Genomic DNA, 25,071 nt, shown 5'->3' on the forward strand with positions numbered 1-25,071 from the left:
CACCGGCGGCCGCTATAATTCAAATATTCCGGCCACTTGCCGACAAACGCGGATGAATATTCAACCTACGTACTATATGTAATCACTCCTCATAATCATGCGATCCCCAAATGCTACCAAACAACGTGTTGTACAAATAAACAAAACTTATTTAATTTTGAATAAATTAATTCTCATTCGAATACTACTGTAAATAAAGTACGTAATAAATCAGAAAGCACACTAATTAATCATGTACAACTATCCCTAGCTTGTGACATGCATTATGCTCCGTCAATTAATTATCAAAACCCAGAGAAAACAAAGACCCGAGTGAACCATTCCAACATTATTTATCATCAGCTATTCGTGTAATTTTCAAACAACTATAATTTTAAACTTTTAATTGAGACAAAATATATCATTTAATTTGATATTTAAATAATAGTAGAGGTGAAGGAGTGTGGGCTCATTCCACACGCCGCATATATACATGAGCAGCATTTGATGAATGGTGATCAGCTGTGGCGGTGAGTCCACGAATTGAAAATTAAATGATCTAAGAAAGCAAAGGGAGCCCACCGACGGGTACGAAGCTCCGTCAGAGATGGATGTGTCGGGAAGTGGAAGAACACACGGCGGCCTCATAGCTCTGCAAACTTTATTGCTTATTATTGACGAAGGAACGTATAGTAACTGCGGGAGGTCTGAAAATATGTATATAATAATGCACGTATATTTATTTGATTGATCTGACGGAATTTGACAACATCCCACCGCCTCCCGGTGATTGCATGCCAGCATGTTCCGCCGGTGAATGGTCAAGTTCAATATCAAGAAATTAGAAGATTGTTGAGTAGAAAGATTTAAGGGTCAAGTCCAACATATTATTTTAAAAAAATATTGTGATATAAGAAAATAAAATTGTGTCTCGTAACGAATTATAATTTTTTTGTTTAATTTTAAGCGTTTGATCCTAACAAGTGGCATTAGAGTTAAGTTACTATGCATTTAAGGTAGACAGATGCGGGATTAATCCACACTAACAACACATGATTCACTTGATATCTTTATATTATGATTTTGTTTTTGTCCAAAGTTTATATAGAGAAAAATGAATTTGTATGTTAACAATTATTCTAGGAGAAATGGTCAAATTGGCACACTAAGTCAACTGAATAGTGCAATTAGGTTCTTAAGTAAAAAAAAAAAAAATCATTCAAGTTCTCTAAATCAGTAAAATTGTTCAATTAAGTTCAATTTAACTTGTTTAGCATGTTAAACCTTTGTGGTGTTGACATGTGTCTTTTTTATTTTAATTTTTAAAACAAATTTATTTATTTATTAAAAATTAAAAATATTATTAAAAAAACAACAACAAACAGTCGTGGCTATCCGGCAAGAACATCCACGATTGTCCATGGACGACCGGTGGCTGTTTTTCTTAATAAATTCCTTTTTCTAATTATCATTAATATTTTCTTATAATTCTTAAATTCACTTCTTTATGTGTTTAATAATATTTTTGACTTGTTTATAAATATATAAATTTTATATACTAACACTAAATTAAATATTACATAAGAATTAAGTTATAAATAACTTAAATCAATCTCATTAATTAAATCAAATAGGTAAAAATGAAATGGGGTATAAAATTGCTCTTGATGTAAAAATTTAGGGTTAACTCATGGATCAAAACTATTATAGGAAAAAAGGAAGTTAAAAGCGTCCAAAGAATAATGCTTGGTGAGATGGGCTGTGGGTATAAGTTGCCCAAAAGGGTGAAGGGTAAAAAGAATGAGTGGAAAACTTTGGTTTATTGAAAAAATGGGGACAAAAAAAAAAAAAAGAAAAAAAAAACAAAACAAAAGGTCAAACTGACATTTCATTTTCTTTATCTTCCCCCCTTTCTTCTCCTTCACTTCCCACCATTTTTTCTCCCCTCACTTTCTCTCTCATCATTACAATCTTCTCTGTCCTCTTCTTTTATATAATACCCCTCTTAGGGCCTCCAAAAGTCTTGCCTTTTTCTTCCACTTTTTCTTTTTCTTATTCCCTACAAAAGGTAGCCCACAAATTAAAAATTTCAAAAAAAAAAAATAAAAAATAGTGTGCAGTTCATTTTTGCCAGAATTTGAAGTTTTCTTGAAGTGTTCATAAGCTTCAATTCCCTAACATGGATAAACAAAATTTGTTTTTGAGTGATGGGATCACAATGCCATATGGAATTGGAGTTGAGGCCAATGATTTCTTCAATCCCAGTTGGGAAAATCCGGTGGATCAGAGTGACCCGTTCGAGTCGGCGTTGAGTTCCATGGTGTCGTCGCCGGCGGCGTCCAACGCCGGAGTGGCGCCGCCGGCCGCCAACACTTCCGGTGAGAACGAGAGTTTCGTGCTCAGGGAACTGATTGGCAGACTGGGCAGCAGCTTTGATAACCCCGGCGACATTTCTCCGGCCGCCTGTACTAACAGTTCTTGTTATAACACCCCCTTGAATTCCCCTCCTAAGCTAAACCTCTCGTCAATGGCGGATCATCAGATCAGGGCCGCCAATTTTCCCATCCATCCTGCCCTTTCCAATTTCTCCGCGGATCCTGGATTCGCAGAGAGGGCCGCAAGATTTTCTTGTTTTTCCGACAAGAGTTTGGTCAACTCCGGGAAGGTTTCCGGCAAGGTTCACGGATCTCAAATGGCACCCATTCAGGAAAACTCAGCTCCCAGCAAGAAATTAACGCTAGAAAACTCAGAATTAGGCGATTCCAGGGAGAATTCCACTGTCTCTGAGCAGATTCCAGTTGGGGAAACTGCCAAAAATGATGCAAATTCAAGAAAGAGGAAATCTGCTGCAAAGGGGAAGGCCAAAGAAACAACAACAACAACAACAGCCACACCCTCATCATCCTCTGCCAATGTAAAATTTCAGTTCTGTTTTGTTCTGTTCTGTTCTGTTCTTTTAATGTTTGCAGAAATTAAGGAAAGTTTAACTCTACCTCTGCAGGCTACATCCCAGAACAATGAATCTAATCCTAAAAGAATCAAATCAGATGAGCAAAACAGTGGGAATGACAAGGATTCATCTCCAAAGGGGAATGATAAAGCTGCAGGGGAGAACAAAGAACCTCCAAAGGATTACATTCATGTCAGAGCCAGAAGGGGCCAGGCCACTGATGCCCATAGTCTTGCAGAAAGAGTATAAATTCTTCAAATTGCTTCTTGTTTATCTTTGTTTTAGCGAGTGAAGATCTTACTTACACCTAATTTGAACAGGTTAGAAGAGAAAAGATTAGTGAAAGAATGAAGCTTTTACAAGATCTTGTGCCAGGCTGCAATAAGGTGCAATAAATTAGTGAATGGATGGTGTTTTGAGTTGAAAGAAAAATCTGCAGAATTCTTAAAGTTTTGCTTGTTTTTATAGGTGACTGGAAAAGCTGTTATGCTAGATGAGATCATAAATTATGTGCAATCGTTGCAACGACAAGTCGAGGTAAATTAACCGTCACTCCCCACTGCAATTCACTGCCAGATATCTAAACCATTATGTTACATTTAATGTAATTCATTCATACTTTCTGGCTTGTAGTTTCTGTCAATGAAGTTGGCCACTATAAACCCTAGAATGGAGTTCAACATGGAAGCTCTTCTCTCCAAGGATGTGAGTTTAAGTTATTATTGTCACAAGTCTGTCTGATTCAAAACTTTGTGCTTGAATTATGAACACTGAATGTGAAAAATTTTTCAGATGTACCAATTTCGCGGGGCGATGGCTCAGAACATGTTCTCATCAGAGGCCTCAGGATCACCAATCCCATACTCTTTTCAATCTCTGCCATCCATTCCAAACCTGCACACACTCCTTCCTAAAGGATCAGAAGTCACTTTTCCCATTAACCAGTTGAATGCTAATAACAGCAGTAGAAATCTTGGCCTGGCATTGCCTCCTATGGACACTTTTCTTGAGCCTGCTTCTCAGGTAACTAAAATAACAACTATAGGGGCAACTCCAGTTAATTTGGTCAAATTATTAACTTTGGTAACCACAAGGTTACAAGTTCAACTCTCAGCAGGAGTGGCTTATTGGCCTTCTTGATTTGAGCCGGTCAGCTATGGGCAACCTAGGTTGGTTTAGTGGTTTACCTCTTGGCAGTCCTTTGCCGGCTAAGGTTACAAAGCATGATTTACCCAGTGCATACCGTTAGGTATTGGCTGCGGGTTTCCCTCTTTACCCAAAATAATAAGTATAAACTAAATTAGTCATTGTATAATAATAATGCTTAGACAATGAATTTCCAGGTGCCAGCATTCTTTGAGGATGATCTCAACACTGTTGTCCAGATGGGTTTTGGCCAAAACCAGTCACAGAATTTTCATGGTTTGTTCTTCTTCTTTTTCACCCCAGAAACTAAACATTAAGCGATTTTGGTTGATTATATTTCAAGTTTTTTACCTGTGAGTGCATCTTATTTTGGGATGATGATGAATAAATGCAGGAACTGTGGGTGCTTCTGGAATGAAAGTTGAGCTATGATCACACAACAGTCAAAAACTGTTCCACCATTCATTTTAAGGCCCCAATTGGGAGAGGCTTTTGTTTATGTACAGGAGACTTGGCAGTTCAACAGAGAGGACTTCTGGATTCAAGAAAAAGATAATTTTTTTCCCTCCATCCATTCTTGTTCCATAATTAATTTAGCCATTAGTCAGCTGATTATTATGATTTTTTGCTCTTTTTTTTTTTTTTTTTACATTAAAAAAAAATTGGAGGAGAAGGATTAGAGATCATATTGTTGTGAGAACTCCAGAAATTTCACATGTAACATATTGTAGCTGATGATAAGATGTGTGTCCAAGGGTTGGTTGATGAGAGGGAAGACATTATGTAACTCATTGTATTATCAAACCACATTTTAATTCAAAATTTTCATCACTAATTAATTTATTTGCCTATTCATGTAAGTTCAGTTTACCCCTACCCTTTGTGTGTTGATTGACATTGATTTTGGAAAGTGACCTTTTTTTTAAAAAGTAGGTTATGTGGTTAGAATATATATTTCAAGGAGTACAATTAATTTTTTCTTATTTTTATTATGGGCCAATTGCGGCGAACTTATAGGATATTTTCAACTGGATAGATATCGTTACAATTAGATTTGACACATTCTTATATCAATGTGAAAGTTACGTTTAGATTTTGAACCAAAAAAGTTGAAAAAGAATCGTTTAAGATTAAAAGTCAATACAAGCATTGAAAAGATGAAAGGACACTTTTATTACTTTGAAAATTGATGTAAAGATTCCGAAGGAGTAAAACTCTCGCCACGTGTCATAATTTTATTAATAGAGGGAAAAGAGATGAATAAAAGCGACAATCCACACTTTTTTTTCTCGATGAATCAAAGCAAGTCAACTAAGCAATGAGTAAAAAAAATGAAAGTATGTATAGTATTACTCATATTCACTAGCCAAAGAAAATAGGAATATCACATAGTAAAAAAAATATGTATTTTAAATTTATTTGCATGATGTAATATTATATAGGAAAAGTCTACTATACTCATTGGTATCAATGTGTCTCGTAATATTATATAGGAAAAGTCTACTACACCGATGGATGCCCGTAGGACTAAACTTAGCTGATTTGACCGATTACCTTAAAGCCTTACTCCAATGACAATATAGGGGTATGATTAGTCTGGCAATTTGGCATATAGTATGAAGCCTAATATATCGAAAAAAAATCCTAAAACTTTTTGTATTCACTCTTCTTTGTACCCGGTGCAATCTGCACCTTAGTATTTGTCTTGGGTACTCGATACAATAAACCTCAAAACTTTTTCTATTCACTTTTGGTTGCACTTTGTGCCCATCAACATCTTAGAAGTGTTCATATATATATATATATATATATATATATATATATATATATATATATATATATATATATATATATATATATATATATATATGATAAGGATCCAGTGAAAACCCTCCCCTATTTTATATAGTACATATTGAATATATTTTTGTAGAATAAATATGTAAAAAGTTAAAACAATAATAAAAAAAAGCGGCACGTAGTAAACCATCTTCTTCATATCATTTTAAAATTTCATATGATTAGTTGTCAGATTCTTAATTTTGTCGAATATCTTTTATAATGTGTCAAATCGGTTAATATGACCAGCTAACAAGCCATCTAGCTAATAGGGAAGTGGAACCAAAATGTGATGTTTGAATAATTTTGTAATGTAATATGTAAGAAAGAAATAGAAACATAGAAACATTAGTCATGTGATTTGGTGGTTTGCTAAATAGAAGGGTGATATGAGGAGATAAGTAGGTGTGGTACACAAAATATGTTATTGTGGAGATGTCAAAATCAAAGGGAAAAACTTGTTTAGATGGTTGGGGCCATGTAATAAAAACCCTGAAATTGCGTAACTTTAGAGGATTAGATTCTTATTTGTAACCAGCTGTTAGTGGGGACAAATGCTCTCTTAAGTCCAGTTGTTTGATTACTAAGGATGTTGCATTCAGCTGGAATCCAATGTCACTTTGAATGCTATATCTCATACAAATATTTACTATGAAGTTTGTTTCGCAAATTAGAATGATATTTCATAGAATTACTAATAAATTTGTAATATTAAATTAGTTATATTGACGGGTTTCAAAGTTCAACTTAACATGTCATATTGATTGTTGACATATTCGCGTGTGTCTTTGAATTTCGATTTTGAATCTACTTAGCTTCTTTCTACCCACCCATCCCCAATCAAATGTATCTCAAAAAAAAAGTTATATTGTCGCCGTTTAATGCTTTTATTTAATTTCAAGAAGAGAAATGAGTGATTAAAAATTTTAAATTTTAGACTGATTAGAAAGTAAGTTTTTCATCAAACATTAAATTTAAATTTAAATCTTATGTTATTTGTCCCGACCAATTACATTATGTCCCTAGTGGGAAAATTATTCATCCTAATTATAATCATAATCATTTCATTTTAATAAATTTTGTTGATGAACATCATTTAAGTATCATTTTAATGAAAGGTTATTGATGGACATCTTTCTTTATTAACAGCACTGTACACCAGGTTGACAGCAGTGAAGTTATGGGTTGGCCAAACAATCAGAACACTATAAGAAATCATATATATATATATATATATATATATATATATATGTATATGTATATATTAAATGAGAACAGCTCATGTAAAAAGTAAACCCGATCTTAGTCGCTTATTAGGTTGAGATTTACAAAGTTTATGAGATCAATTTTATAACTATCGTAAAATTTACAATATTTATAATATCGAAATCGCTTTTTTTCTCTTTATTTTCTAAAAATTTCAACTGTTTATCGATCCAAATAAATGAATTAGATTAATCTTACTTTTTATCTAAAAACTTATTCTCACTTAAACCCTCCCTATTATATATAAAGTGCAGAGAATGGATAAATAGATGCAGAAAGTAGTGGGGTTGGGAGGAAGATAGGCACAACTTTGTGGATAGAAAGCCTTTAATTTCCAGGAAAATCTCAAAGGCTAGCTTCCAAACACCACACCAAATCTCCTAACCATACCTCATATATATATATATATATATATATATATATATAAACGTAAAATGTTCAGAATATTTTCATAGTTCAATGTAAGATTGAATTTTCAGATACAAGATAGAATATTCCTTATAGGTTTATATATATGCAAGTTCTCATAGCTAAAAAAGAAAAGCTGTAGATTCCTGATAGGTAGGAAGAAAAAGATCAGAAGCTAAAGAGGAAAAGAATGAAAGATAATAATATTTCTACCTACAAAGTCAACTTGGTTGGTGAAAATGTTTAATTTGCAGTTATTTTTATTTTTAAAAAAAAACACAAAAAATAAAAAGAAAAAAGAAAAAGAAAAGAATAGTGTTAATAATGGCAGTGCATGATTAACTGCTGACATAACAAGCAATTAAGGGTCCACAGTATAGAAAGATTAGTGGTTAGGAGAGGATTGATGGAATATGTTCCTTTGGAAGGTTATTAAAAGCTAATAATTCTCAATTAGAGAAAGGGGGTTGAAGGGTCCAATAATTACCATTCTAACACTGTTCCTCTCATCATTTATGTTGTGCACACTTATCATACCTACTTTTTTTCTTATGTCACAATATTAACAGCATCTTGTCGCACTATTAACCGCATCTTGTTGCAGTATTAACGGTATCTTGCGATATAAGATTCATTCAATTTTAGTCAAACTTAATTCGAGACATCTTTTCGATCTAAAGATGTTAATGTATACGGACAGATAACTCAAATTCCTAATCTTATAATTTTAGCATAGACCCTTTTCACTCGAACCAACACATTTTAGTTATCTTACCTTATTTTCACTTTCATTTCTAGCAATCATGTTTCGTAAATTTTACTCCAAAAGAATTGAAATTTTTTATGGATTAAAGAAAAAAAAGAATCTCATTTTTTACTTTTATGTGTCTGCTCTTTTCAACCTTGGTGCCATTTTCTCTTGAGTTATTTGGTTTGGTGTGATATGTGATTGAAGTGAGAGAAAAATAATGTAATTATAGATAAAGAACCTTTCATCATTTTGTTATACCAACCAGATCATTTATCTAACGTATAATGATCATTGACAATCCATTTATGTATTCTGGTAAGAAGTGGAGAAGATTTAGATTTAGATTTGACATCCCAATTTATGTTTTTATAAAGTTTTAACTTTATTTTTTTCTGCTCAAAAGATTGAATCCTCAATCATGACAGGGCATCTGGGAGTATACAATTCATGAAAACTCAGCTGAACACAAAGGTGCATGTTCCTGGTTTTTCTTCTCAAATTTCATCCCTATGACCAATTGAGATACCCATACGGATAGATTTTAACTTTATTCGCGAAAAAAGTTATTTAATTTCAATAAAAAGTGATTGTGACGATATTTTAACGCGACGTCTATTTTTAAAGAATTTTAACAGTCGAAATCGCTCCACAATCTTATAACAATCCAAAGATTTTTGCCGCATACACACAAGCCAAAAGCTTTGTAGCCACAAGACATTAAAAATGTCATTGTTTCTCTTAAAGATGATTGTTTTTATTTTGGTTGTTTTTTACTTAGGGTTGAGAGCATCAAAATCTCTGGAAAATGGAGAGGGAGCCTGAGCCTGTCAGCTCAAAAGCTTGATGTTATTATTTATTTATTTATAATATTATTTATTTATTTATAATATTTTCCTATAGAGTTGGGTCTCTATATATGTGGACCAACCAGCAATATTATTAATTTATAATACTGCAAACACTATTAACTATTCTTGAAGGACCACAATAACAGTCACAAGTTCCCCCATGTTACTACTTTGTTGCACCTTCTGCATCAAAGATCTGAATTTTCCTGTGTCATTTTCAGTGCCATTTCCCCTATTAAATTTTTGGTTGCTACTATTATTTGTGGTCAATTTTCTGTCATTCCTATGATTAGAAAAAAAAAAATAAATAAATAAATATATATATATATATATATATGTAAAAATTAGAATAGATTCAAAAATATTATGAGAATTTTCAAGTGTTAAATGACATTGGTGTGGTTTAATAATAGGTACAGCTACTTATTTGGTTGTATTTGGTACTGTTCATTTATATATCCACCTTACCCAATACAATTAGACGTACCATACATAATTATACCAAAAAATAAAAGTCACTAATATTGATTGATAGCTTTTAAAAAACAATAGTTATATATACAAAGCGGATTATGTTATAATTTTAATATAATTGACACGAATCTATTATGCTTTGTTTATCTATATGATACTCCCTCACTTTTATAATTCTCATGGACCATGCTAAACTCCTACAATTAACCCTCCTTATCAATCACTCTCTAACATATCATTTTATTATTGAATATGTAGATTCCTTATTAACTTAGGATGGGGCTATGCAATTCACCATAATTGCTTGAAAATCGATAATTGTAAAAGTGAAAATTATTTTTCCTTTTTTCACATCCCTACAATTCAATTTACTTCTAAAATATAATAATAATGCAAGTTTGCAAGCTACTTAGCAATTTAAAAATAAATGTTACATGTGATATTGAAAAGACTATACTTTTAGAGATAATCACAATTTCATTGAATATATGTTAAATGATGATAAATGTTGGGGGCAATTCCAACCGAGTTGAACACCACAAGACTTCAAGTTCGACTCTCCATGAAAGTTATATGTTGACTTTCTTGGTTTGAACTAATCAGCTACAAATACCCTTTAGTGGCGGCTGATTTGTCTCGTAAATCAAAATGATATAGTTGTAGTAATAAATTAGGTCAGAAGTGCAATGACATGGATAAACAAATTGCATCTGCATCAAAACAAACATGGAATGCAAGGTGAAGCTACTCCTTAGGGCCATATCTCTATTCCTTTCCAACAATAAAAGGGGAAATGGTCCAAATGGATATACTCTCATTTCAATGGCTAACATATGGCTAGGGTTGGAGCCTACTTGGTAGCTTCTCCATCTTCTATTTGAGTGAAAGAGGAATTTGTGGGCATAATAGAATGGTCCACAAGTTGGAAGAATTACATGTCAGAGAAGACAATCCCACAAGCTAGTTGTTGAATGGTCTCCATTGACAAGATGGACTACAATATCTGCCCAAGTTTAACTGCTTGTGAACGCTGTCTGCCTGAAGCTACCCATTTTATAATACACAGGCAATGGCAGACTAGTCTCACCCACAGACCCCACTGCCCCCTATCATCTTGACATCAAAACCCAGCAATTAAATCATCTCTAAGCTAGTAAACATCAATGCTCATTCTTCATATCTTTCAACACTTCCCATTGTCTCACCTCCTAGTCCCACCTTATCCAACAGATGGCATGAATATCGACTCCCCAACTTTCAAAATATTTCTTTCGCCAAATGTTCATTTCATTTATAATAAGTGAGACAGTAACAAATCGTCTAACTTCAATAATGTTCATTTCATTTATAATAAGTGAGACAACAATATCTGTAAATATTATTTTCATAGATAGGTGTCTCGTAATATGTAAACTAAAAATTGTTGATGTATCCATGTTTCAATACCCATATACATGAAACATGCAATTTAGCATCTAATGGTGTGACTACAAGCAAAGGATCAAGAACAACATAAGCAAATACCAATTAAATTAATGAGTTTAATAATCTACCCTTACACATTTGACAGGTGTTGCAGAGCCTGTTTGTATGCATGTGGTTGAGTTTGTTCTTGTCCCTGTAAATCTGTAATATGAAAAAACATGGTCATACACACAGACCGAGAAGTTCAGTATCAAACAAACAAACAAGATAACGTTGGAGATTTCAGTTGTGTCTAGACTCTAGAGTGAGCGAAGTCTCAGAACAACAGATGTTCCAAGTGCCTCTGAAACAATATGTCATAAAATTTGAACATAAAGTTGGTAATTGGTAACAATTAACACAATAAAAGGCCAAAAGATCCTTTAATCTGTATAACAGAGCTTACTACATTGGTACATACAACATCACGTTCTATATGGTTTTTTTTGTTAAAAAGCATCTCTCCTATATGTTGCACCGGTCATAACCAGAGAACCATGAAGTGGGCTCTAATTTTGCCAGCTCCTCTTCAGTCTGATAGAATGACTCGAATTCCTCTCTCCACTGTTGATCACCAGAGCTCTGTGTCTGTGTTGCAGCATCATACTTACCCGCACTGCACGCCTCTACAGAATCATATACGACTTCTGTTTCTTTATGCACTCGAGATTCTTCAAGTAATTGTTTCAGGCTGTTGATTTCATATTCATGCTTTTTCTTCAATTTTTCAATCTGTTTGTAAGCCTTGCTGGCTTCTTGCTCCGCACCTGTGGCCCGTTTCTGCAAATCATAGAGATAAAAGCATTATAGTAGAGTGTGAGTGTGTGTATGCCTTGCAAGCAGGTTTTTTTGGGTAACATTGTGTATAGATTCTGGACTTGAGTAAATACATGCATTAACGATAGCAAAAACATCAGAAAACAATAAGGTGCCAATGTTTTAACATGCAAATATATATACCAAGTTATTATAATCTATATTTCAGTGTTTGGATGTGATAAATATATACCAGAAGGTAAACTAGTACACCTGAAATCAGAAAATTTTACAATGAAATGGACCCATGTATGTTATGAAGCACCTAAGATTGTATATAGATATAGATCGTTGTGATCAAATGAAACCATGTTGCATATTCCTTTGTAAGAATTTGGCATCTTAGTAACCATATTCAAATTCGAAAACATCAAAACATTGCTTTCAAAATTTAAAAAAAAAAAAAAAAAAAAAAAAACCATCAAAACATGTAGCATCTTATTGATTTATTTTGCACTGAGACTTAGAGCTTAAGTTTAAAACAAAAAAAAAATGAAAAGGTCTAGAAAGTTTGCTTTTTGCAATAATGACTACAAACTGAATAACTACACAAACATGGTCCAGAAGGTTGTCAGCGGCCTAACTGTTTTCACAAGAATAATGACATTTACATGCAATTAGGTACACAAGGGAGCATTTACCTTGGCAGTATCACAAATCTATTCATTATGAAGAAACAACTATGCATATATAGATTGCTACCATCCACCCCTCCCCATATCCAAATGAAAATTTGAAGAAAGCAAAATTTTAAAGAACGTGAAAAGATAAGCACACAAAATACAAACAGATACCACACATCCATCTTCAGAACAGTGACATAAAATAGTATCAAGAGAATAAATGATAACGAGTAAATTATAGAATCTAAAGTTACCTCAGCAACTTGAACAGCTTCATCTGCTTCTTTTAGCCGTACAAGCAACTCACCAGCAGCCTCTACAGCCTCAGCAGTGTCCCTTAATTGAGCCTGAAGTCCTTTATTTTCATCTATGAAATATCGCCTCTCCTTCTCTCTTTCCACTTTAAGTGCTGAAATTTCTGCAGCAAGAGCATTTATGAATCTAGATTCTGCACCCCTTACTCCAGCCTTTGCAGCCGCTTTCTTTACATCTTCTATTCCATCTTGGATCCTCCTGTGCCTAGCAAGCAGTTGCATATGTTTTTCCTCGAGATCAGCATACTGTTCTAGCATGCGTGCATGACCCTGCATTGCAATCTGCATTGCTTCTTTCAGCTCTTCTGAGCACTTTTTCTCCATTTCAAGTTCAATCTTTTGCTTTTGAGCTAGTGCTCGGCTAGCTTCAAGCTCTAATCTCACTTCTTCCACAAGACTGATCCACTTACTTTCTGTTTCAGTCCACTGCAGTCTCTCCCTTTCAAGTATTTGCTCAGCACTATCCTCTGTTGGTTCTGGAATTGCAGACAAAGATCTATGCTCAGCACTATCCTCCACTGGTTCTGGAATTGCAGACAAAGGTGTTCCCACACTTTGCTGACATGAATATGTTAATTGCAGTAATGGACGCTTTTTGGATGCCTTAGGTGAAGATTCCACATAAAACTGCAGTTGACTTCTCAAATCCTGAATCTCCTCCAACAGTACTTCCCGCTCACCCAAGTCAAAGAAGTTGCGATACCTTTCCAGCTCATCTTGCACTTGTCTCAGTTCTATTTTTGTGCTTAAAAGTTCAGGATGATTTTCATATTTTTCTTTCAGAATCTGAAACCAAATGAAACAATGCATGATGAGAGGAAAGGAATCCACATGACTAAAGTAAAAGATCCAAAGGCATACCTTATGCTCATGAGTAAGTGACAACATCTCATCCTCCATAAAATCCTCAGTTGTTAGGACCCCATCCATCAAGCTCTCAAGGCGTGCAATTTTATCTTCTCGTGTTTGACTGATTACAGCATTGCATTCTCTCTCATGTTTGTACTGCTGAACCTGTGATTGGTAGTAAAAAGAAAGGTTACACAAATTGAAAGAAAACTACAATTCTTGATTGAGTGAGATAACCTACCAAACGGTTTAGTTGCATAATTTCTGAACTTTGTTTGGAGCATATTTCTTCCAGTGCCATCTCTCTCCGTATAGCTCCTGCCAAGACCTTCTCCACCGCCTGAAAAGTAAATTGTTAAAGAGACAAAAAAACAACTATGACAAAATAAATCTCTAAATTCTACTCTAGGCTTCAGAAACTTACTTTAGGCACTTGAACCTTGAATTTATCACAAGACTGTGACCCATCAACAGGTACTAACTGCAGATTTAAACTATCACTGGCATCTTTAAGCTCTTGCAAAGAATTTTTTGTCTTGCATTTACTACATAAGTATAGTGAACCCTCTTGGAATGACTCATTGTCATTAAGAACAGTTTGGACACCCACATCAACTTTAGTAACTGGTACTATTGCTCTAATTTCAGCAGGTTTGTAAGAGAATCGAAATGAGGACTTTCTTAAAGCTGCACTCTGTCGATGAGCGCTAACGATTTCAAGACCACGATGAAGACTAGCAGCCAAATGTTCAGTTGACTTAAAACAATTTCTACTTCGTGTCGATTGAGTATTCAAACAAGTGCTGCTTGAGGGCTTTGTCAAGGATGAATTTGAGGCATCCAACTCATTTTCTATAAGGTTCTTTTCAGAGGCAGTTAGCATTGATGAAGTCCTAAGACTTTTCCTACTGCCAGTATTAACCCTTGGTGAAACACTTGGAGTTGGAGACTTTGGAATATCACATGGAACTATAGTGAGATTAGATGAGGAATTTGGAGACTTCTCAGGAGTCGGTTCTTCATCCATATCTTCATGAGCAATTTCTTCAGCACATGCATTCCCTGTTTCCACATTAACTGCATTTGATTGGAGATCTAGTCTTTCAGCTTCTTCAACAATTTCCATTAATGTATCACCATCATCGTCTACAAAAGGTACTGCCAGTGATCGATTGAGGCTAAACTTTAACAGGTTCAAACTTCTCCGGGCATTCCATCCAGTAGAATAATTTCCATTCTGGTCTTTTTGATTCGCCTTCATTTGAATTAGTTCCTCCTGTCCAGAAGAACAAAGCAAAGGCATTAAAGGACAAATGCAATAATGTAATATAATAGGAAGAAAATAGATTGAACAAAAGGCAAAAAGAGTTTTCATTTTATTGATATCACTCAGGAAGTACATGGGGAAACCTAACACTTCGTAGTACACTATTACTTATCACTTTGTATTCCCAAACAGAACTATTCAAGGGAAAAGAGAATTCAAAGAGTGAAGACATAGTATATACCTTCAACTGCCGTATAACTTGCCTCAAGAAATTCACATCATCCTGCATTTCTTCATTGACAACAGCCTTGTTCTTGATTGCCTTTGCACGTTGGGCAAATCTCAGTGTGCTGAAAGTCTCATTCTTGCAGCTGCATTTTCCATGGCAAAATTCCCCCATGTTGGAAAAGAACCAGACAGAGAATTTTATATATATATATATATATATATATATATGAAAAGAAGCATTAACAGGGTTCAATTCACCTCTGAGAAGGAGAAATGGCACAGACCATTGCCAGTTTTGCATTCCCACCTAGGGATTCCTGCAATAAAAACGTCAACTTGGAATCTCTATATGGAATGTGCCTTGGCTTCCCTGTTTGTGAAACTTCCGCAAGAATGTTTATTAAGTTCCTAAGAGATTCAAGAAACAATGGATATCAGGACCAGATACAAAAACAAGTAACCAAAATACATCCATTGATCCATCCTAATTTTCCACAAAATATGCATAGAACAAGTTGGTTAATACAAAATACTTAAATCAGTTGTAGACAAAACTAAGAAGAAATAAAACTCCGTAGTAATCCCGCAAACATCTATACTAAAGTTATGTGCATAAATCTCTACCACTTCAAGTAATTGCATGTCTTTCTCCACACAGTGACCATTTACTACTATATTATTTCTCATAGTTTAATCAAAGATTCAAGATTTTATCAATAAAAGCCTTAATAATACACACTCCAAGCTTCTGCAGAGGACATTGTTTGAAATATTTGCTTCAACAAGACAGTAGCTACATGTAGCAAAACAGGCCTTAAAAGTTTATCTAATTCATAAATCATAAGGCAGCACTTCACCGAGTAGTCTTGAGTGGGATGTATGAATTTGCAACAGAAATTGCAGATATAGTGAAATTCTTGAACATAACACATCCATCCTAACACCAAAGACTTTTCAATAATTTGCAGCCATACCCAAGCTGAGAAAGTGATCGATTGATGTTCCCTGCTTCCTTCAATCGCTCTCCAGCTGCACCTGTCAGCTTTTGTCGTTCTGATCCAGCAAGGTCAACTAGATTTATTCTACTTGTCTTTCTGCAGCTTAAGCCATCTGCCATGCTCTGTAAATTGAAACACCAAATTAGGATGAATAGGAAGTTTAGGGAGAAAAGGAGAGAATTACACTACCAAGTACATGCATGTTTGCTCATGGAGCATGTACTACTATCAGAGAATTAAACATGTTTGCATGCATGTTTGAAAGATGCTGGTTCAACTAGGAGAAAAGCCAGACTTCTCTGGAAATTCAACTTCCTCTACATTTCAAAGATAATAAAATATAATTGTCTACCATTAATTCGATAAGCAAGGGATTGTTACCTTGCATCGTGATTCAACCACACATGTAAATACACTATGTGAACGTGAACTCTCAGCATTTATACTTGTTGCACCAGTCCTCCTATTTGACAATCCCTACAGAAATTGCAAACAATATATTATGCCATACGCCATACTATTATTACGATCACTATATATATATATATATATATATATATATATAGGGTTGACTTCATATGAGACAACACCTTCCCGTGAGACAGTGCGACAACGTGAGTGCACATAGTCTACTTCACGAATGCACACACCCTAAACTGTGTGTGCACTCATGTAGACTAAGTGCACACACTTTAGGCTATGTGCATCCGCGTAGTAAACTATGTGCACTCACGTTGTCACATATCTGTCTCACGGGAAGGTGTTGTCTCATATGATTGTAATTCTATATATATATATATATATATATATATATAATGTATCAGCAAGGCAGACAAATAACATGATTAGACAATATAAAGTAATAGAGATATACATGGGCATTTGGGCAATCCATCTAAAACATCCAATTTACTATCAGCCACATCCAATATCTAATATCTATATCACATTTTCAATCAATTTACTTTTATTTCCCTATGAATGGGAGTATACAGTGCGATAGTGAACCACTACATTTGAAACAGATATTATCAGGTAAAATCTTGGAAGCAGATGGTTAAGGACTTGAGGGAACCAAAAAAAATTGTACATTCACTGTAGTTTCTATATTTCACACAGACATAGTAGACGACATTTAAAAGATAAAACAATTTACGGTTTTATCATGGATTAAATTTTATTAGTAAAACTGCCTTGTCAGTAAAAAGATCTCACCAAAGAGAAATGGTTAACAACCATACATGAAAACATGTTTACATTTCTAGCTCATGTATTCTCAGACAAATAACCGAGACATGAATTCATGTTCATAATAATAATAATAACCAATGAAGAAGTGCAAACCTTTAATAAAAGATGCTTCACATCCTTCATAGTAGAAACACATTCCTCTGTCAAGTTTTCGACATAAACACCTGTTTTTACATCTTCTCGTATCTGAAAGGGAAGCCCAGATTTGAGAAATGCTTACATAAATAAAATCAAGGGTGATGGGGTTCAGTACTATGTATTCCATTTAATTTTTACCTGTAGGTTTCTTTGATTTGGATCCAATAAATCAGTGATCTGTTCATTGTAAATCTGTAATTTCCACACACAAAGGATTGAGTAAAAATGTCAAATTATGGACATATTTTTGTCATTAAAAATGATCACATGCAGAAACTCACCTCAAGAAAAGAGCAACGACACTGATACTTGAGCTCTTTGTCAGCATGCTTAATTTGCTCCTGAAGAACCCAAAAGTAGAAGAAGAAGAAGTTAAGTTAAATGTCATTATATATGTGAGTATAATTGCAACATGCAACAATATATCACAAGCTGAACAAGACAAAAGAAGATCACCTGTTCAATTCGTGTAAAAAGGTGCTGGAAAACACGTGGTGTCAAGCCTTGTTGATCACTTGATAAGTTATCTTCCAACAGGGCGTTGGCTGGTCCCCATATTGTATATGTCTTCCCACTCCCAGTCTAATCAATTCAATTTAGGTGTATTATACCACATTGCAACACAAAAAGTGTTAAAGTGCAGAAAATTGCACTTACTGAATTTTATAGTTTAAGAATAGATTACAAGAACCAGAAAGTAGGAGATAAGGGGGAAAAGCATACTTGTCCATAAGCAAAAACTGAGCTGTTAAATCCAGCAAGGCAATTTTCAACAAGCGGTGCTCCAACAAGCTGGAATATATCAAGCTGGAAAATAACCAATAAGAAACATCTTAACATGCTTTTCTTTCTCCATTTTGATAAAATCAAGTTTTTCTTTTTATTCTGAAAGCATCAATATAATGCTAGCTTGCCTGTGTTGATTGGGTGTCTGCCACAGAGTCAAATGTAAAAGTATGTCCAGTTATAGTCACAGAATTGCTGGAGATTTTCTGAACAGTCATGTCTCCATCTTCCTCATCGTTGGTCGGTGGCCTCATTCTCACTATAACCTGGTATATATGAACAGAGAATTTACCATTATCTCTAGTAAGATATAACTGTAAAAGAAGAGCAAGTTACATCTGCTCTTCTGTTTTGTTGCCTTTTTCCAAGTTACCATATAAAGCAGTGGGAAAAAAAAAATTGGTTGTTCCCAACTTCAGCCAGAACTGAGAAGAGTAAATAGATAATCCAAAATGCAACTAAAATTTACTCAATTATATAGATTTTTTTTTAAAGAATCATTAGAATGGCCCAACATCCACTAGATCTAGAAAAACACAATTAATCCAATAAACCTGAACAATAAGGTTTAAAATCTAAACGCAAAGGAGAATAAATATCCTAACTATTTTGCATTTAAATAAACAGCTGAGGCTTATTATTTTCTTCCAAAAGGGAATCCTAATCGTATCATTTTAAATTTTAAACTGAAAGAGAAGAAATGAAAATCAACGAGTTTAACAAGCTGAATTTTAAATAAACTGGTAGAAATGAAATAACGACAATTTACAAATCAAATGATAAAGAATATAACAAGAACGGGGTTGATTTTCAAAGAAATTACTTTGACTCCGGAGTCAGAAGAGCCAGAAACCGCAGTCTCAGCCCCCGCCGGCTCAACAATGAGCTTCCGCTTCAGAGGATTCGAGTTCGGCGGCCGAGGAGGAAGCGGACTCTTATGTTTCGCCGCGGCTGACGGCGACGAGTACGGATCTGGCGGCGGAGCATTCTCCTTGGGAAATCTATGCTTCCGGCTACTGCCACTGGAATTCGGTAGCGGCGGCGTTGGCCATTTCTGCAATTGCTTGACAGAGCTAGGGTTCGGAGAAGTCACCGAGGCCTCGTGATTCTCCCTCGAGATAGCGTTTCTCGGTTGCAGAATGGGCTTCATTGTCGACGAGAGAGAAAGCGAGAGAGTGAGAGAGAGAGAGATAAATAAAAAGAGAACTAGGGTTATTGAAGAATCTGACAAGGCAGCGAGAGAAACTGGCCGGGAAGATAGAGAGAGAAAGATGATAGAAGTAGCCGTTGGAGGACTGGGGCCGGAGGTAATGATTTTGAATCTACTTCAGGCGGAAAATGGCATGCTGTTTGATCTGAATCGGATCCATTTTTTCTTTATTTTTTCTTTTTGTATTTTACCACTGTTTTTAAATATATCTGACGTTTTTAAATTGTATAAATGAATCGTTAGACAGGCAAAGCCACAAAGGAGCGTTTGTTTTGACTTTTTGAATATTGCTAATTTGCTACAACTTGCAATACCTTCTTCTTTCCCTTCATATTATTTTTCCTTGTTCCAATTTGTAATATTATTTTAAAAAATTAAATCGGGTATTTTAAGGGTATAATATTCAAAACATTTTAATAATATATATTTGTAAATAAAACATATTTAAATATGTAAGAGTATTATATAATTACTAAAAATATATATTTATTTTTAACTTAACAAGTCAAGGTTAAACTTATAATTTTGTGTTTTTCAAACCAGCAGTTACATCTATTCGGATGGAGTTGCTCTTGTTTGAGTTATCGTATAGAATGGAGACTCAGTTATCTAAGTTCATTAATATGATTTCATAAATACGAATGAATATATTGTAATCTACAAATCTGTAAAATGAATTATGATAATAGGATTGTAGTACATTGAAATCCTTAACTTGTTGGAATGCACAAATGGATTATAGTTCTTAAAGATGATTATTATCATATACTGTATTAATTACTAGAGATTAGTCAAATTACCAATTTAGTTGTACACTTGTACTAATCTGGCCTTGATTTACTTCTTTTTCCTCTGTCTTCACATCTCCATCAATAGGAAATTGATTTACCATTTTTTTAATGAAATGTTCAAACAAAAATAGGAAAAAAAAAATTAAAGTTCAACCATTACAACAATCTTCTTAAGTATTCTTTGTAAATCAGTTTACTTATTGTGTCAATTTTGTAAGTTTGGGAAGACCGGAAGAGATCTTATGCTTTGAAAAAAGAATTTGAGATTTAAAATTTGATAATTATATTGTCAAGTACTACATTGTGGTCTAATTACTTTGATATCATTAATCATTCCAAATGGAAAGTCACATCCAAATTAAGGATGTTGACAAATACTATGAATATGTTATAATGTAATGACTAAAAAAATGATAAATTTTCTCTTAAAAGTTAAAGTGAAAATTGCTCCAATAAAATTTTTGAAATATATATTTTTTAAAAATTAATATGAAAAATTATTTACCAAACATTTATATTAATGGTTAGACTAAATTAAACAGTTAAATTTAATTTTTTTAAGGAAAAAATGTCAAATTGGCCCCCTAAGTTATTCGGATAGTGCAATTAGGCCCCCTAAGTAAAAAAAAGCTATATTCCAGTCCTTTAAACCGGTAAAATAGTGTAATTGAGTCCAAAAAAACTTGTATAGCAGGTTAAGTCTTCTACAATTCGACACGTGTCACTTTAATTATTTTTTTAAAAAAAACTTTTTATTTATTTATTAAATTATTTATAAAAAATTAAAACAATTTAAAAAAAAAAAAAAAAAAAAACCTTAACAGCCACCGGCTGTCCGGTGAGGACAGCCGGTGGCTGCCTCGTTCACGGCTGTAAAAAATGAGGTCCATGTCTAAACTTCCATGAAGTCTAGATCTGAACCTCATTGGCCTGGAATGATGGGCGGCAGTCCAGACCTGGACCTCATTTTGGACAGCCGTGGCTGTTAAGTTTTTTTTTTTTTTTAAAAAAATTTTAAAAAAAAAAAAAAATTTAAAAAAAAAAAAAAACTTAACAGCCACCGGCTGTCCGGCGAGGACAGCCACAGCTGTCCTCGCCGGACAGCCGGTGGCTGTTAAGGTTTTTTTTTTTTTTTTTTTAAAAAAATTTTAAAAAAAAAAAAAAATTTAAAAAAAAAAAAAAACTTAACAGCCACCGGCTGTCCGGCGAGGACAGCCACAGCTGTCCTCGCCGGACAGCCGGTGGCTGTTAAGTTTTTTTTTTTTTTTAAATAATTTAATAAATAAATAAAAAGATTTTAAAAAATAATTAAAGTGACACGTGTTGAAATGTAGAAGACTTAACCTGCTATACAAGTTTTTTGGACTCAATTGCACTATTTTACCGGTTTAGGGGTCCGAAATTGAGCTTTTTTTTACTTAGGGGGCCTAATTGCACTATCCGAATGACTTAGGGGGCTAATTTGACACTTTTAGTGTTTAATTAAATAAATAATAATATTAAAAAAAAAAAAAAAAAAAAAAAAAGCTAAAAGCTATGCAGCCAATTCAAACAATATAATATCATAATCTTATTTAAATTTAGGCAATTTGATTTGAAAGGTGATGAGGTGTATTGAAAACGCGGCAGTGCGTAGATGCTGCCACAATCACCCTCCTCTTCTTACGTGTCGCGTCCTCACACCATTCTCCTACATTAACCATTCTCTTCCCCAGCCAATGCTTATCTAGTACACTTCCACTATCAAAACCATCAGCAAATCCAATCCTCACGCTCCAAAATGGAAAAACCAAGACTTAAGCTTCCGCTCCTTACCCTCTTTCTGCTACTATCAGCCTCCTCTTCGGCACAGGTGAACGCCGCCGGACGGAAGGTGGGCGGGTGGACGGAGGTGAAGGACGTGAAGAACAACGAGGAGGTTCAAGAATTGGGAAGATATTGCGTGCGCGAGTACAACCGGGTCCTGCAGGAGAAACAAGGCGGCGGCGAGTTGCTTAGCTTCTCGGAGGTGGTCAAGGCGGAGACGCAGGTGGTTTCCGGGATCAAGTACTACCTCAAGATCTCCGCCACCACCAGCTCCGGCGGCGCTCGAAGGATTTACGATGCCGTTGTAGTCGTCACGCCCTGGGCCCATTCTAGGGAGCTTATCGACTTTGAACCCAACCACCCAAGTAAACATTTCCTTGACATCTTAGTATAATATAATCTTATGATTATGATCATATATGTTGATCGATCTCGATCTTGTCGAATGGTTATTATTCAGTGACGAAATTAATAAGAAAAAGAATCACTGTCCGATTTTAAAGCTAATTAAGGTTGTATTTTCGGTTCAATTTTCAACTATATATTGAATTCTTTGACCATTTGGAATAATAGCTAGCTAGGCCAGGGAAGCATATTCAATTCAACTCCAAATATAGGATCGACGTACTATATATAGGAAGATTATCAGAGAGAAGACGCATTAATGGTTACAATATGGACTTACATGGGAATAGCTAAGTGGGGTGATCCATCCCCGCCTTTGGAAAGAAAAATATAGGCAAAAGGGTCAAATAGGCCCATGTACTATCATTGATTGTTCATCTAGCACCATGAACTAAAATATGGTTCATCTAGGTTATTATACTCCTAATTATTTTTCGTCTAACATTTTTAGCCTATTTCTAACAAGTAACCCATCTAATTTGATGACATGAAAAAATAAAATTAGAAAAAATGATGACATGTTATTTATATAGATGTTTTGGATGATTTCTACCATATTTCATTAATGAAAAAAAAATAATTTCTTACAATGAAATAGGGTAGAAATCAAAATTGTTATATAAAGTTTTAACTACATGAGTGTATGTATAGCGGGGTATTCATTATCGTTTGACAATGAGATTTCATAGAAATCGATATATGAAAATTAAATTATTTTTATAATAACTTAAGATATATTGTATTGGGCAAATTTTATTTTATTTTATTTTAAAAATAAATTAATATTTTTGGATTTTTGGATAATTGAATAACTTAAGATATTGTATTTTTGGATGATTTCTTGGAAAGAAATAGGGCAGAAATCAAAGTTGCTATATAAAATTTCAACTATAGTGTATTGTATATGTATAGCGGAGTGTACGCTATATGTATAGCGGGGTATTCAGTGTCGTTCGACAATGAGATTCCATGAAAATTGATATATAAAAATTAAATTATTTTTTAAAAAATAATAAAATTTACCCAATATAATATCTTAAGTTATTATATTTAATTTTAATATATCGATTTTCATGTAATTTCATTGCCGAACAACTTTAAATATCCCACTATACATACACAATCGTGCAGTACACTGTAATTAAAACATTATATAACAACTTTGACTTCTACTCTTTTTCATTGCAAGAAATCATTTTCTTCATTAATGAAATAGGATAAAATCATCCAAAACATTCATATAAATAACATGTCATCATTTTTTATTATTTTATTTTCCATGTCAACAAATTAGATGGGTTACTTGTTAGAAATGGGCTAAAAATACTAGATGAAAAATAATTAGGAGTATAATAACTTAGATGGACCATATTTTAGTTCATGGTGCTGAATGAACAATCAGTGTTAGTACATGGGTCTATTTGACCCTTTGCCAAAAATATATAGCATGGTTATATATAGGAGCAATTGCAAGACAAATGTATAAAAACGCATGCATGCATGAATGTTTTATGTGTATAGGCTGACTGACTTGGTCACGGGTGATCCTATCGACAAATTAATGCGTACAGCTTGTCAACCGTCAAGTTTAAATTCGAAGTTTTAGGGAAGATCTCATATAGTCCTATTCTAACGTCATTGAACCCAAAAAAAAGAAGTAGCCGCTTGACCACTTGAACCCAAAGTTCTATATAAAGCAAATTAATATTTTAAAATCAATTATATTTAATGACACCTTATCATGATCTGTTTTATTTGGAACATGTAAAAATGCTAGTCATGTCGGGTTTATGCTTGACTGAACTCGGCTTTGACTGAAATCATTTATAATTTAATTTTTTTATAATATTAAGTTTAGAATTGATATCTAATATATATTTAGAAATTACACTTAAAGTATTATTAAACACAAAAAAAATAAATTTAAATTTTATAGAAAAATGCTAATAGAAATAAGCAAAGAAGAAATTGAAATTGTTGATTTGACCGATAATAGTAAGTAAAACAGATAAAATATGACAGGAGAAAGAATTGATTATATAATACTTTTTGTGTTCAATATCTTAATTACACATTTTGTGGGTAAAAGTTAATAATCGAATGACTATTTTTGGAATTAACTCTCCAATATTACAACTAACTAAACTATTCATTTTTTAAAATAATTTATACATAAATATTAATTTTATACACTATTTTACTGTAAATGAGTATGTATATACGTATACATATATATAAAGGGTGAGGTGAATGGGGCAGTTGCCCTCACTATCCCCACTGTAGCTCCGCATTATATAACACTTTTTTGCTTATTATTAATATTATTATTATTGATAACTCAACTTTCAATTCTCATCAAAATAAACACTTTTTTGCACAATAAAACCATTCTGAACTCAAATTACTAATGTTCATGGTGTGGATTGAACTCATTAAAAAAAAAAAAAAAAAAAAAAAAAAAAAA

The 25,071-nt window shown here is 33.8% G+C and overlaps 3 protein-coding genes across 3 annotated transcripts; 2 read left to right on the forward strand and 1 right to left on the reverse strand.

Annotated features, from left to right (window-relative positions):
- Positions 1-1,896: 1,896 nt before the first annotated feature.
- Positions 1,897-4,924, forward strand: LOC116011069 (transcription factor bHLH62-like). Its single transcript, XM_031250617.1, has 8 exons — positions 1,897-2,893; positions 2,981-3,172; positions 3,250-3,315; positions 3,398-3,466; positions 3,563-3,634; positions 3,722-3,952; positions 4,273-4,351; positions 4,470-4,924. Exons 1-8 carry the CDS (start codon positions 2,159-2,161, stop codon positions 4,505-4,507), a joined length of 1,482 nt encoding a protein of 493 aa, XP_031106477.1. The 5' UTR covers positions 1,897-2,158; the 3' UTR covers positions 4,508-4,924.
- Positions 4,925-11,334: 6,410 nt separating this feature from the next.
- Positions 11,335-19,676, reverse strand: LOC115996759 (kinesin-like protein KIN-12B). Its single transcript, XM_031236158.1, has 16 exons — positions 19,219-19,676; positions 18,524-18,661; positions 18,333-18,416; positions 18,066-18,191; positions 17,891-17,950; positions 17,748-17,801; positions 17,565-17,657; positions 16,602-16,697; positions 16,197-16,342; positions 15,481-15,630; positions 15,236-15,365; positions 14,152-15,003; positions 13,969-14,067; positions 13,740-13,892; positions 12,819-13,664; positions 11,335-11,905 (listed from the first exon to the last, which is right to left on the reverse strand). The coding sequence occupies exons 1-16, from the start codon at positions 19,543-19,545 to the stop codon at positions 11,591-11,593; spliced, it is 3,669 nt and encodes a 1,222-aa protein (XP_031092018.1). The 5' UTR covers positions 19,546-19,676; the 3' UTR covers positions 11,335-11,590.
- A 2,443-nt stretch (positions 19,677-22,119) lies between these two features.
- LOC115998282 (cysteine proteinase inhibitor B-like) lies at positions 22,120-22,732 on the forward strand. The gene has a single exon (XM_031237813.1). It carries the CDS (start codon positions 22,177-22,179, stop codon positions 22,594-22,596), a length of 420 nt encoding a protein of 139 aa, XP_031093673.1. The 5' UTR covers positions 22,120-22,176; the 3' UTR covers positions 22,597-22,732.
- The last annotated feature ends 2,339 nt before the right edge of the window (positions 22,733-25,071 follow it).

Source organism: Ipomoea triloba, chromosome 1, assembly GCF_003576645.1.
Source record: "Ipomoea triloba cultivar NCNSP0323 chromosome 1, ASM357664v1".
NCBI classification, from domain to species: domain Eukaryota; kingdom Viridiplantae; phylum Streptophyta; class Magnoliopsida; order Solanales; family Convolvulaceae; genus Ipomoea; species Ipomoea triloba.

Bases quoted from the DNA above. Each gene is read 5' to 3' on its own strand.
- LOC116011069 (XM_031250617.1), top strand. From the start codon at position 2,159: ATGGATAAACAAAATTTGTTTTTGAGTGATGGGATCACAATGCCATAT. The intron at 2,894-2,980 runs GTAAAATTTCAG...CTACCTCTGCAG, and splicing joins CCTCATCATCCTCTGCCAAT to GCTACATCCCAGAACAATGA. The intron at 4,352-4,469 runs GTTTGTTCTTCT...GAATAAATGCAG, and splicing joins CCAGTCACAGAATTTTCATG to GAACTGTGGGTGCTTCTGGA.
- LOC115996759 (XM_031236158.1), bottom strand. From the start codon at position 19,545: ATGAAGCCCATTCTGCAACCGAGAAACGCTATCTCGAGGGAGAATCAC. The intron at 17,658-17,747 runs GTAAAAATTAAA...CTTCCCTTTCAG, and splicing joins CAAATCAAAGAAACCTACAG to ATACGAGAAGATGTAAAAAC. The intron at 16,343-16,601 runs GTAACAATCCCT...TTCAATTTACAG, and splicing joins TGGTTGAATCACGATGCAAG to AGCATGGCAGATGGCTTAAG.
- LOC115998282 (XM_031237813.1), top strand. From the start codon at position 22,177: ATGGAAAAACCAAGACTTAAGCTTCCGCTCCTTACCCTCTTTCTGCTA.